This window comes from Nuphar pumila, chromosome 15 (genome assembly GCF_984573655.1).
Source record: "Nuphar pumila chromosome 15, dmNupPumi1.hap1.1, whole genome shotgun sequence".
Lineage (NCBI taxonomy): Eukaryota > Viridiplantae > Streptophyta > Magnoliopsida > Nymphaeales > Nymphaeaceae > Nuphar > Nuphar pumila.
Genome location: NC_143263.1, coordinates 35,151,357 through 35,164,609, shown reverse-complemented (window position 1 = coordinate 35,164,609; position 13,253 = coordinate 35,151,357). Strand labels below are relative to the sequence as shown.

General features: G+C 40.0%; 1 protein-coding gene and 1 non-coding gene across 2 annotated transcripts; both read right to left on the bottom strand.

Moving 5' to 3' along the window:
* Positions 1-326: 326 nt before the first annotated feature.
* On the bottom strand, positions 327-3,717 carry LOC149815111 (cytochrome P450 734A1-like). The gene is made up of 5 exons (XM_089989232.1): positions 3,326-3,717; positions 2,811-3,034; positions 2,470-2,720; positions 1,959-2,385; positions 327-936 (listed from the first exon to the last, which is right to left on the bottom strand). The coding sequence occupies exons 1-5, from the start codon at positions 3,597-3,599 to the stop codon at positions 457-459; spliced, it is 1,656 nt and encodes a 551-aa protein (XP_089845358.1). The 5' UTR covers positions 3,600-3,717; the 3' UTR covers positions 327-456.
* Positions 3,718-12,881: 9,164 nt separating this feature from the next.
* LOC149815110 (small nucleolar RNA R71) lies at positions 12,882-12,987 on the bottom strand. The gene has a single exon (XR_016428188.1). It is a non-coding gene; the product is annotated as a small nucleolar RNA R71 (small nucleolar RNA).
* Between the last annotated feature and the right edge of the window lie 266 nt (positions 12,988-13,253).

Genomic DNA, 13,253 nt, shown 5'->3' with positions numbered 1-13,253 from the left:
TTTAAGTCCATTCCGGCCTCCGTACCCTTACGGGTTTTGATTTAACCTCCATCCCTGTTTCATGTCCTCCATCTCCATGATTCAAACGTGGCTAGCCACTGCCATCCTTAATTTTCACCTGCTTAAACAATTGTAATGTATAAGCTATAACTTCCATCATGTTGCAAATTATAATCACTTCTCATTCGTTCTCTCTAAGTAATTAATAGTATCTCTTTTCCTAGTTCTTACTACTTGCATTTTAACTGCTAATAACTCAAGATCAATTAATTGACCAAAAACAGAAAAAAAAAACTTTCATCTTCAACTGTTCAGGAGTTCATCAATGCAGAAGACAACTTTTTTTTTTTAAGGATTAGCAAAAGTTACAAAATGGTATACAAAAAATTGTAGGTATTTGATTACATACACGAGAATAGAGGACATGAACTTTTGCAACATCTGGAGCAAGAGATGCTACAAGGATCGATCAAGATATAGATGATCTAGATGGTGATGGCGCCGGTGAGGATCCAACGGCTTAAACGAGATTGGTGCACCATGTTGTGGGTAAAGCAGCATTAGTACGGTAGGGGAGTGCCTATAGGAAGGAGACAGTCTGAAGGAGAAGCGCTGGAGGATGACAGTGAGCACAATCTTGGTTTGGAGCAGGGCTAGGTTCTGTCCGATACATGTCCTCGGCCCGAGTCCGAAGGGGAGGAACGACATTGGGTGCTTGGCAGCCCGGGCGACCCCGTCGGCGAACCGGCCCGGGTTGAACTCGCTTGCGTCGCTGCCCCAGAGTCTCGGGTCATGATGGACTGCAAGTATCGGGATCAGGAGCTCCATGCCGGCCGGTATCCGGTACGTGCCGAGCACCACGTCCGATCTGGCTCGGCGTATCGTCGCTACGGTCGGTGGGTACAGCCTCAGCGACTCGTTCAGGATCATGCTGACCTGCATCCAAAACATGACCGACACAAAATTATTGACAAAGATTAACGGTAATGACATTTTCAGATTGTTTCAGGGACTTTTTGGTAAATTCAGACGCCAGAAAATGATGTAACGCCTGCTTTGCTAAAAACACGAGAAAAACGAGGAATTTTTTTTTGTTGTTTTGTGCTTTCCTTTGGAGTTTGGACCCTCGTGACAGCCTTTGGGCCAAGGGTATTTTGGCCATAAATATAACCAAAATTTTGATCCCCAAAAACATTTTTGCTAAAAGTTAGAATTAATTGTCATTTTAATGGAATAAAACTATAGGATTTCCTTTTAAATACCTCAAAATTAATTTTAACATTTTTTTAAATTAAATTATTTACGAAAATGACCATAACACCCTCTTGCCGCAGCCAGCCATCGTCCTGTTCCATGCGTACTTGAAGAGAAGAAAGAGGGCCTGGAGGATAACAAGCCGAGGTTTGATCTCTCTGCTTTTCTCTGGCGGGCTTACAATTTCAGAAATAGTAAAAATACACCTTTTTTTTTTTAATAGCCAAGAAACCCTTTGCTTGTACTCATCCCAAAACCTTTGTGAAATGTCCATGCTGCCCTTACTAAAAAAAAAAAAGTAAACGGGATCCACCACAAAATCGTTAATACGCACAACGTTTTTCTCTTCTTAAAAGAAACTAGCTGCATTTGAAATAGCAATTTCTCTATGCAAAATTCACTAATCAAATAAGTGACACATAATTAAAAAATCACCTTTACTTTTCGATCTAATGAGTAAAAAGAAGGCTCAAGGAGATTGAAATTTCAAGAAAGCATGAAAGATTATCTATTTCAATATTTCTTCTTCCCTTAGTATAGCAAGTTTTATGTTATGTCCGAGACGTTTTTATCATTTTTTTTTTATAAAAGGAAGAAACCGTGTCAATTTCGAACCAGAAGATCGCTTGGATTACTGAATCCACTGGTTCAGTCCAGCCAGGCAGCCCAAAAAAAGACGAGAAGGGGACTGGTGGTGGGCTTACCGTCTTGAGCTTGGCGATGGAATCCCTGGTGGGGACGGCACGTGATCCGCATTGTTGGATGACCTCGTCACGTGCCGCCTCCTGCCACTCGGGGTGCATGGCCAGCAGCACCGTCGTCCACGTCAGCAGGTTGGACGTCGTCTGCTTCCCGGCGAAGAAGAAGGCCTTGCACTCCTCCACTATGTCCTTCACCGAGAGCGCCACCCTGGGGCTTCTGCTGTTGCTGCCCGGCCTGTCGCTGTTCGGCGATGGTATCGCGGGCTGCTGGCTCGCTGCAATCATCCTCTCCAGCAAGTCCCGGTTTTGCCCTGCATCATTTTCCTCGGCTTTGGCTCTCGCTTGCCTCCTTTGTATCAACTCGGTTAGAGATTTCCTTACGTCTCTGTCCAGTCTCCGTGCTTGTGCATTCTTCTTAGTAGGCAGGAATCTGTGTCACCATGATGTTTCGTTGGTTCAGCTTCTTGTCGTATCTATTAGTTCTCAGAACAGGCAGCAGTCGATTGATGATTACCTGTATCCGGGTACGCAGGCCTTGTTGAAGCCTTCTGCAGCGAAGAGCATTTGCTGCGTTTGGAGTCTGAAGACTGACCTTCCGTCCTCGTAGCTAAGTCCGAACAAGGTTCTGGCGATGACATCTTCTGTTATGCTCTGAAAACACTCCGTGACGTCAATGTCCTTTTCGCCGGAAACGGATTCCAGCGCCTCTCCCTCCCATTTTCCGACCGTCTCCACCACCGTTTGCCCGATCACCGGAATCAGCACCTGAAAGCAGAGGGCGAAGTTTGAGGTAGGTGCCTTTGCGTTTTTCAGCAGAAACAGAGTCTAGAGTTGGGGAGAGAGTGAGAGAGAGACCTTCAAGTTTTCCATGTGGAAGGTGGGGGCAATGATCCTTCGATGGTGAGCCCATTTCTCTCCCTTGAGGCTCACGAGACCATGTCCCTCGAGTTGGCGAACCAGAGGGTGAGGCTCGTTTTTCTCGTAGAATTCAGACTTGGACAAGAAAATCTCTCGGATGAGCTCGGGATCGGCCACTGTGAGCCTCGGTGTTGGCCCGAACCATATCAGAAAAGTGCTGCCTGCAGCCATTAACAAACATTCCTTCTCCAAATTAGCAACCCTAACAGAGTAAATAAGCCAAAGTGGAGAGAGAGAGGCCATTAAAGCTCTGCAGCAAGCAGACTCAAGAAAAGACAAGTGATACATTGAGAGAAACAGGAAAGTACAGGCTATTACCCATTGAAACTTGAAACCAAGAAAAATGGGACAAGCCAATAGAACAGGAAAAACACAAAAGATACGACCACGTACAGAGAGAGAGAGAGAGAGAGAGAGAGAGAGAGAGAGAGAGAGAGAGAGAGAGAGAGCACCATAGATCTTCTTCCAGTGGTGGTAGAAAGAGAGGACCCTGGGCAAGATGTTGTGGGAGAGAGGCATGGGGTGGGAGGAGGCCTGCAGCATCAGGGACACCATCTCCCTAACGTTGCCAATCAAGGGCCTGTAGGGAGGACCCCTTATACCCTGCTTCTCAAAGTGGGTTTCTATCATTCTTGGCCTCCACCACACAAATGCCCATGTTTTCACTATCCCCAGCCCCATAGCCATGAGAACTAGCACCACCCACAAGAAGATGAGCTCTCCCATCTCTGTTTTTCACACACTGCCTAGAGAGAGACGGACAGTACTCAGTAGTGCCTTTTCCTTTTTTGCAATGCTGCTGCTGCTCTCTCTCAACAAACAAATTGCGTTGTGGGGGAGTACAGAGACATAGGAAGGGAAGAGGACTCCTTATAGGGATTGCAAGGCCCGCGCCGATGGGACCGCCGTCTAGTTACTAGGTCAACTAGGCATGAATTGGTGAGGTTAGGTAATAGGTATGAGAGGAGGGATGTTATTATTATCTTTTCCTCTCTCTCTCGCTTTATATATATATATATACCCACTATCCACAAAATGTGGCTTTCGTGCACGTTTAACAATATGATCCTGCACCTACCGTTGGATCAAGAAAACCACAGGACATGATTGGAAGTGGGCCCACACCAAGCTCTTCGAGCCCTTACAAATCTCACTTGAATCTCTGCCATCCAATGGAATTACAAAACTTGACAATTGAGATGAGGTGTCGTGCCTCTATGACTTAATTCACCTTAGCAACATTACACCACATCCCTTCTGTCCTTAGCCACCATCCTACTGCACATAGTAATGTCTGTTTTTGTAGTTCTCAAGTCATCTCCTAAGCACATATACAGGAGAAATGAGGTGGAAGCCCAATAAATTATAATCTCTGCTAAACCAAAGATGTAGATCATATCTAGAAGGTCAGGTTGGAAAAAATTAGTGATTTTCACCCGAGGGTTTGAAACCTACAAAGAAAGCAACCATTATCTTTGTATACAAATATAAATATGTATAAAATATATAAAGTGAGGAAGAGATGCCCAATAAATTATAAATAAATATTGCTGAGAGATAGAGAATGGTTTTCTTGGATTGCATCTCTCAAATTTGGACACATAGGAACAAACAAGAGCTCTGTATAGTAGGGATGCCTATTTCCCATCTTTTGCCGGAAAACAGGGTGGGCAGGGTAGGGACACAGTGGGTCCCACAAGAGAGGCAACCCTAGCCCTACTCCTGCCCTAATAGACCATAGACACTTGGGGCCCAACGTTGCCCAACATCTCTCTGTCTCTGTACGTACTTTTCTTATAGCCTGGCTATTATCCATCTTACGCTGCATTCCCAACCAATAATTCTGATCCTGATATCTGAAAACTCTATTTTTGGTTTATATAAAGCCAAAATTCAAAAAATTAATTGCAGATGGCCATTCCTTCCACCGTTCCACAGCTCAGGCAGGTTTTGGACAAACCCACAAGGGCCTTTCTGTCCTTTTCTCTCTGTCAGCAAGGCAGCCAATCATTTGAAGGCAGGTGGTGGCAAGGAGAGGGCATTTAGGGTATTTTGTGTAAATATCATGGTTGTTTATTTCAAGGATTTTATTTAGGCGTTGTTGGCATGTACAATCTAGTTGGTAGCTGTAAGAAACCATTTTTTTAGGTTAGCCTTTAGAAAATTATGTACCTTAGCCGTTTAATTCGTACAATCTCTGTATCTCACTCTATAGGTAGTTATTCATATATTTTCTTCACATCAAACTTATTACTGCATTAAATTAAGGGGAATTTCTCATGACTCATGCTACTATTTTGTCACAGTAGTTTTTTGTTAGGAAAAAATGATTGGCATGGTTATAAAATCTTTTCCTTGTTCTCCCCTACCTTTCTCAATAAAGGTAAGAAAACCCTGAACTTTCTCTCAAAGACCTACATCAGGGTCAGTGATACATCTGGGATCAACTACATGGGGACCCACATTTCTGCAAAATTTGTGGTCCTTGAAAGAAGCCTGTGAAATAAACCGTTAGATATTCCAGGCTAGACTAAGGGAGTACATCCAGAAACTAGCATGGTTTTCATGCTGTCATTTGTCTTGTAAATATTATATATAGAAGAGTCTAATAATAGACCCTTATCTCCCTGAATCTTGAATGCATGAAATTTTTCTTCTTTTCTCTCTTTCTCTCTCTCTCTCTTTAAAAAAAAAAGTTTTCTTTTCCTAGCTTTAAAACCAAGGGTTAAATTGCAGGTTAATACCTACTTTCATGCTTCCAGATCTCTTTGGGAGGCTTGCTTTTCAAAGAATTCGAACTTTGTTTCTTTTAATATAAATTTTCACTTATTGAAAATTGATTTTTTATGTTAAAAGAATTGTATTTTATTTAAAAGATAAATATGTAGAATATATATATATATATATATAATGTGTGTTTCCAGCAAAAAGACTTAAAAGCTGCATTTTAACTAAAATCATAGATTTAATTCATCTTTTATAATGTCACTTTGACTATACACTATTGTTACTTCTTATACGCTTCCTCATGCCAACTTTGGGAGATGGGGTGGCTCTTCAAAAATATCAGATATGGTCGGATACTCGATCTGACTCTGACATGTTTTTTCTGAATATGGATTCTTTAATATTATTTTAATAACTTTAAGACGTGTTATATTCTGATTGATACACAATATATTTTAATTATTTTTTGCCCAGATTGATTCACTTGAGTATCCGTATCGGGGCCGATTCACATAAATTGTTGGCCAAACGATACAGGGCCGATACAGATACTGACAACATCGGTCCTAACATAACATTTTATGCTTCACACATTAAGCCCGTTCCTGATTAATCACTAAACTAACTTTTAGCTTCAAGCTTCATGCATTGCTTCTTATACTCCTTTGATAATTTTCTTAATATATAACTAGCTAGACCAATTAAACTTGGATTAATATTAGACAAGGTGGTTTACATAAGGCATCCCTTTTCTGTGTGTGTGTGTGCTCCCTACTGTGCTGTCATACCAGCAATACACAAAGGAGAAGTTACATCAATCCTTGGTGTAGGCCCTCCTAACGAACAAGTCATTATTCATCAGAAATTGATTATCAAGATTGGCTTACTTGCTTTCTCTCTGTGTGCAATATGCAAACTGAAAGACAGTTGGCACTGTGCAGCACGTCGACGTCACAGAGTCAGAAAATAGAGGCACTGCCTATGATCCTCTGTGGGTCCAAGATTGCTGCGTAGGCACCAGCTAAGCTGTCTGGAGTCCGGGATCGGGTGCAATATGATTGCACAAAAAATGTACATTAAGCACCCGATCGCCGTCCATCAGGTCTTGGGTCCCACACCTGACAGGCCCTGTCTCATGATGGAGGGTAATCAGGTACTTAATGTACAAATATTTGTGCAATCATATTGTACCTGATCTTTTCACAGCTGTCTGATGGTGCCCTCTTTAGCCTATTTGCATATTCCCATCAACCATCGAAGTTATTTTCAGAGGTTAAATATGATTTTAAGTAACAAAAATGTCGGCAATTAAAAGTTTGGTAGAGATTAAGAAGGGTAATCTACATATGGGCGCCTAATGCTATGTTAGGTTTGTGTTTAATTATCAGTTCAGTTTATCCAAATATGCAGAGCCGTACCTATGTTTTATGGGGCCAGAGGCCGAGGGAAAAAAAGGGCCCTAGTAGTTCGGGGGCAGCGCCTTCGATTTTTTTTTTAAAGAATCAAAATAACAATAAAATTTGCATTCACATTAAACAAATATAATATTTCAAATATTTATATTATATTAAATAAAAATGTATAAAATATTTATATAAATTACCTAAACAATGGGCCCCTAAATTTTTTTTAAAAACTCGCAAGTTCAGTTTATCCAAATATATTATAAAAACTCGCAAGTTCGAAACCCACGGGCGGCATCACTTGCCACAAGGTCGAAGTTAGGTGTACTCCTCGGTGGGCAGGAGTGACCTTAAGGGTTTTACCAACCGGAGGCCAGCCAAGGTGCGGTCGGTGATGGGGCTTTTCTCTTGGATTATCCAAAAATAAAATAAAAATAAATAATAGAAACACCTATCCTTTTAAGAAATTGCCTAGGTGACGCTTGTGTTACTTTTACCATATGAAATTACTTGCTTGCGTTTTTAAATGTGGCTACAAACATGAGGATTCCAACCAAGTGACATTCAATAATTTAAAGAGAAGGAAAATTTAAAAGGGTTATTTTAAAGAGTCAAATAGAGTCAGGTGATATAAAAAGCAACTCAAGCAATCCTCTGAGCAATTTCTTAAAAAGGGTAAGCGTTTATGTTGAATATTACAAAACTAAGAGAGGCTAAAACATAAATTTGCTACATGTTTTTTTTTTCTTGATGACAGAGGAAAGCCCTCACCGATCACTGGCTCGCCTTCCCCGAAGGTAAAACTTAGTGTTAAGCACATGACCACCCAGCCTTAAGTGCCCCAAATGTGATAAAGCAACAGCAACCCCAATGCGCCAGCGGGATTTGATCTTGAGCCTTCAGTTTGGCGCAGGACCCTTGTGACCACGTGGGATGGTATAAATTTGCCACATGTTAGGTGTCTATACGTTAATTACTTTAAAATTTATTAGCAGTGCACATGGAGAGAGAGAGAGAGAGAGAGAGAGAGAGAGAGAGAGAGAGATGGTCAATTACCAGTACAGGTTGCCATTTGAAAGGCTCTTTTCAAGTAGTTTCCTACGGTTTTATGAAAACGATATAGCGAAAATCATCACAAGGATATGCTTGCTTGATTTAAGTAGTCGATCCCTTTAAATAAGGGATATCTTTTGTAGCCATTTGTATTTATATACTTTATTCCCTTAATTGAATCGCATTAGACGATTCCTCAACTGTGTGTGTGTGAGAGAGAGACAGAGAGAGAGAGAGAGAGAAGAACAGACACACCAAGAATTAAGAAACCAATTTTGGGCAGGCATATTTAGCAGATTCGGCCAGATAAGCAGCTGGATTTTGCAACAGATTTTGGAATACAAATCTCCCTGCAGGTTCCACGTAGTTGCATTTGGTGGATCATAGTAAATCCCTTTGACCATAAATTTCATTGAGGGCATTATTTTTATGCATCGGTGCCGCCGCTGACAATCACCCATCATGAGCGTAGTGTCCATTCTGTCACCGGTGCTGCATGACGCAGAGCCTTTGCTTATAATGTGAACACAGTTTCATATGGTATGCTCAACTACAAAATGCCACTCCGGTGGGGTAGCCACCTCATTGGTTAGGTGGCAAGCTTCAGGATGTCCAGAGGCCATGAACATCACGAGTTCGATTCCCCATAAGATCAAACCTGTGACAGGTCTGGATCATCACAATGGGGCCACTCTACTCTCCCGATGTTTATATACTATAATGTGGGGTCATTAGTAAGAAAAAACCCAATCATAAATTGCCAACATTTATAAATTGTATACATGAAACATAATGATATCATTATTATTTTTTCCAAAACCAAATATTATTGTTATTGTTGCCGTTATTTTTTTTTATATTTGCACGAAGAAACCACTCTTGGGAACCGAGACCTAGCCGTTCTGGCTTTGCCTGCCATACTTATGATCACTGTCTTAACAACGTAAAACTATGTGGGGGTTACCCCTTGCCCCAAGAAAGTCGCCACACTTCGGCTTGCACAAGTGGTGACACCCATGAGATTTGAACCTAGACTGCCTTTCTAGGGGCCTAGGCCCCATCCCACTATACCAAACCCCTTTTCGGATTGTTGTTGTTATTTGAAAATGAGATCCCCACCCGGGTCGCCCAAATTAGCAGACTTGAGGAGAAGGTGCTGACTCCTTCCTTCCACATTTATCACCCATCGAATGTGCCAATGCATGTCTTTCATTGGCGGGTTTCATAAGGGTTTGGGTGTTGGTGACGATACCCGATGATTACTCGCTTTGGTGGGGAACTTCATCACGATAAACAAAAGAAAGAAATAAAGAAATAAAATGCCATTGCTTGGTGCAATGAAAAGTGCTTGAGTTACAGACCCTTTTTGTTAGAATTTACGCTTCAAGTTACTGTTTTATTTTACCCTATTTATTGCTTTTTTACTTGCTCATTTTACGCATAGTTGCATACAACAAAAATTTATGATGCCTAATTACTAACATCTTAAGACAAGTTCTTTGTAGGTGATAAGCAAGAATCAAGCACCCCTCACACTCGGACAAGGAAGATTTTTCCGTCCACCTAGATGATGACTTTTTGTAATGACATCCGTTACAGGATGGCAGAACGAAACACCATATGATATGGGACGGTACAAACGGAATGTCATCTGCTATGGGACACACAATCACTTTATCGTCTGTTGCACCGAATGCGTGGATAAACCATATGGCTTATCCTTATCTCCTCCCAACTGCCATGCACGTCTCTTAGGGCGGGAGGACTCTGATCATGCATAATTTTATATATATTTATATGCATGAGTACGTGCAATAAATATTTAAAAATGCTTGTTTGCTAAGGGTTTTATTGATTTTTATCAAATCGTAATTGGAGCAAATTTGAGTTCTCTTTTAGCCTTTTTTTTGTAGAATTGAATAGATTTTTACAAAATATTTTTAGAAAATGAAGTCTTTTGAAATATTTGCAAAATCCTTGGAATTTTTTTGAATTTTTTTCAACAAAACCTAATTAACCCTAACTTCTAATTATAAATAGGTGCTTTTGAGAAGAAGGAGACGTCTTTCCCCTCTTGAGATCCACGCCCCTCTCACTCTCCTCTACCTCTTCTCTCTATTCTTTCTCCTCTCTTTCTTCTCCAATAGTCTCCTCTCCCTTTTCTTCCTTCTTCTATTCTTACCCCGTCATCGTCGGTTTCTGGTATCCTCGTCATCAAAGACGGTGGCACACGTGTGATTGCAATGAAAGACCACTCTTTTTCTCAACCTCTTTGTCGAAAGCGGCTGCAAGGTTCATTTCTTCCCTCCCATATCTTTATTTAATTCATAGGTCATTTAGATTTAGAGCATGCATCATATTTTATTTTCAGCAATAGTACTTCATTTCAGATAGTTGATTTCATATTCTCATTTTTGGCATAATAGATTAGAAATATAGTGACCATAGATTTTTTTTTGTTTCTATTTTCGTAGAAGACGCAATGTAGTTTATAACTTTTTGAAGGCCAGAGCATTGATTTGCGAGATCTGTGTGTTAATCGATCTGCATGAAGCTCTTACTTCACGCAAGTCGTTATTTGCGTTAACTATTTCAGAAAATAGCATCATCTGCTGATTAGCATGATTTGCAAACCACGAGATTCAATTTACAAATTTGCTGAGCACGCATAATCTGATCATCGTGACCGATTGATCATGAAAACTTTTTGGCTCAGCATGCATATTTATTTTTTTTCTAGCATATTGCGTGAACCAACCATTGCCAGCGTTAATCACGTTCCAACATGATTAACGCAGAGCAATCCTTTCAGCCAACATTGTTTGATCTAGTTTCATCAATGATTTAATAAAATTTGTTTTAAGTCTTTTAGTTAGTTTAGAACATTTTTTGTTTTCATTAACCCATTCGGTAGTTAGGAGTAGACTGTTTCACATTTTTGTGGTTTGTTGATGTTGCATCATTAATTAAGTAGAATCGTTTTAATTATTTTGCTTTAGATTACTTAGTTTTGATTAAAATTTATTTTGTGACAATTTCGGGTAGTTAATTAGTTTTAACATTTTTCATAGTTAATTGTTAAGTTAGTGTTGCATAACTCGTTAGTTTAGTTATGATTTGGTTTAGTTAGAAGTTAGTTCGTATGTTTTTATTAGTTCTTGTTTTCTTGAATTAAAATTAGTTAGTTTGTTTTAGTTATTCATTTTGAATTAGTTAGTATTTGTTCCACGTAGTTAGTTTGGTATTAAGTTTGTTATTTAGTTAGTTGGTTGTTACAAAGTTTGTTATAGTGTGTTAGATTAGGTTGTTAGATTATTATTTTTTTCTTGTTTTTTCATAAAACTAACCTTGAATTTTTGTCTAGTTTTGTTTGTTTTCGTTTTGTTTCGTATTTGTGTTTTTGTAGGGAAGCATTTGGACGTGAGGTGAGCCCTCAAAAATACCCCAGAATAACCCTCCGAGGTCTCCAAAAGGTCCTTTGAGCTCCTCAGAGATCCCTCAAAAGCATAGAAGAAGAGATAAAATCAGAGATCAAAAGGGACTAGAAGCTCAAGCACTGAAGACCCTTTTTTTTTATTTTTTAGCTTAGGATTTATTTTATTTATTTAATTCATTGGGTTTGTAATAAAGCCATTTAATTATTTATTATTTGTTTAAGCCCTTCATAGAGGGCTGCACTCTTATTTATTTAATTAATTAATTCTTTTATTTTCCAAGGCAATAAAAAGTAGATTTGTGTGGAATACAAAGTGTTTCTCCTTTTCCCTGAGATCGACCCAGACTCCACCACTCATGCGAGCCAATTTTTAGTATTTGGTGTCTGGCTTGCATAAACCATTTTCATCAAAAATACCATTTAAACATTTATTTTATAAAATTTACACCAAAATTTTGATGCCGTTGCCAATGAATGGTGATAGAAATACGAGTATTTATTTTGTTGCCCATTGTGTATTGTCGTTTTACTTAGGATTGTTAGTTTCCTTTTTTTTGTTACTTATTTATGGCTGGCAATTTGTTTTCTTGCTTAGTACTTATGATTGTTAATTTATTTCAGTACTTAGGAGTTTTAGAACCACGTTGCTTGCAAGCCCTAGAGACTAGTTACTTTTCCTGCACAACCTACCTAGTAGGTTACCCCTTAGTAGGTGACTGTGCATGATTGATACCGTGTACATAGTGTGCTTTCTGCAAAATATCTGTTTGGGTGCAAGTGAGTGGTAAGTGTTTCCTGCTTTATTTATTTCTGTTATTTTTGCTTCATGATTTGTGTGGTTGATCACGTGTGCATGCTAGATTTAGGCAGAACACCTTTCTTTAGGATGGTTGCTATACCAGTCTACCCTCAGGTGTATACAAGGGCGACACTCTTTTGACACTGAGCTTGGTGAGTTAGTAGAGGACCCCGAGTCTATCATTAGGACAACCCGTCGATCTGGCCCCATGTCTGAGGATCAACAGTTGACCCGTCCCCTCCGGGAGTATTTCATTTCCACTGAATATACTCCCACCTCCTGCATCGCTAGGCCCGTTGTAGGATCCAATCAGTTTGAGATCAAGGCCAGTATAATTTAAATGCTACATTCTTTTTACGACCTTAACAACGAAGACCCCTACCATCATATCGATCAGTTCCTCGAGATCTGCTCTACAGTGCGAATCAATAATTTTGGGGATGATGCATTAAGGTTGACGTTATTTTTGTTCTCCCTCAAGGACAAAGTGAAGCACTGGTTGAAGGCCTTAGATACAGCTCAAATTACCACTTGAGAATGGATGCAAAAAGAGTTTATCAAGAAATACTTTCTAATTGGTAAGACAAACCAATTTCGAAAAGTCATCATCAACTTTTCACAGATTGAGGGAGAATATTTTCATGAGACGTGAGAGAGGATGAAAGATCTTCTCCAAAAGTGTCCCCACCACGAGGTGCCCCATTTGCAACTGGTGCAATACTTTTACGATAGGCTGACCGAGAAGAATGGTCAGATGATTTATGCAGCCTGTGGAAGCACTTTCATGCTGAAGAGTGAGGATAAGGCATGAGCCCTATTTGAGACCCTGAGCGAGAATTTGATGCACCATGCTTTGGCCTCATAATCTGAGAAGGCTACATTTGCACAAAATGGAGCGAAAAAGGCTAACATTTATGAGATCGGGACATACCTTGAGTTGCAAAACAAGGTTGACATGTTGA

What these genes read in the sequence shown, in the direction of transcription:
- LOC149815111 (XM_089989232.1), bottom strand. Translation starts at nt 3,599, where the DNA reads ATGGGAGAGCTCATCTTCTTGTGGGTGGTGCTAGTTCTCATGGCTATG. An exon ending in CCACTGGAAGAAGATCTATG is followed by an intron (nt 3,035 to 3,325) that starts GTGCTCTCTCTC and finishes TAATGGCTGCAG; the next exon opens with GCAGCACTTTTCTGATATGG. An exon ending in TCCACATGGAAAACTTGAAG is followed by an intron (nt 2,721 to 2,810) that starts GTCTCTCTCTCA and finishes CTCTGCTTTCAG; the next exon opens with GTGCTGATTCCGGTGATCGG.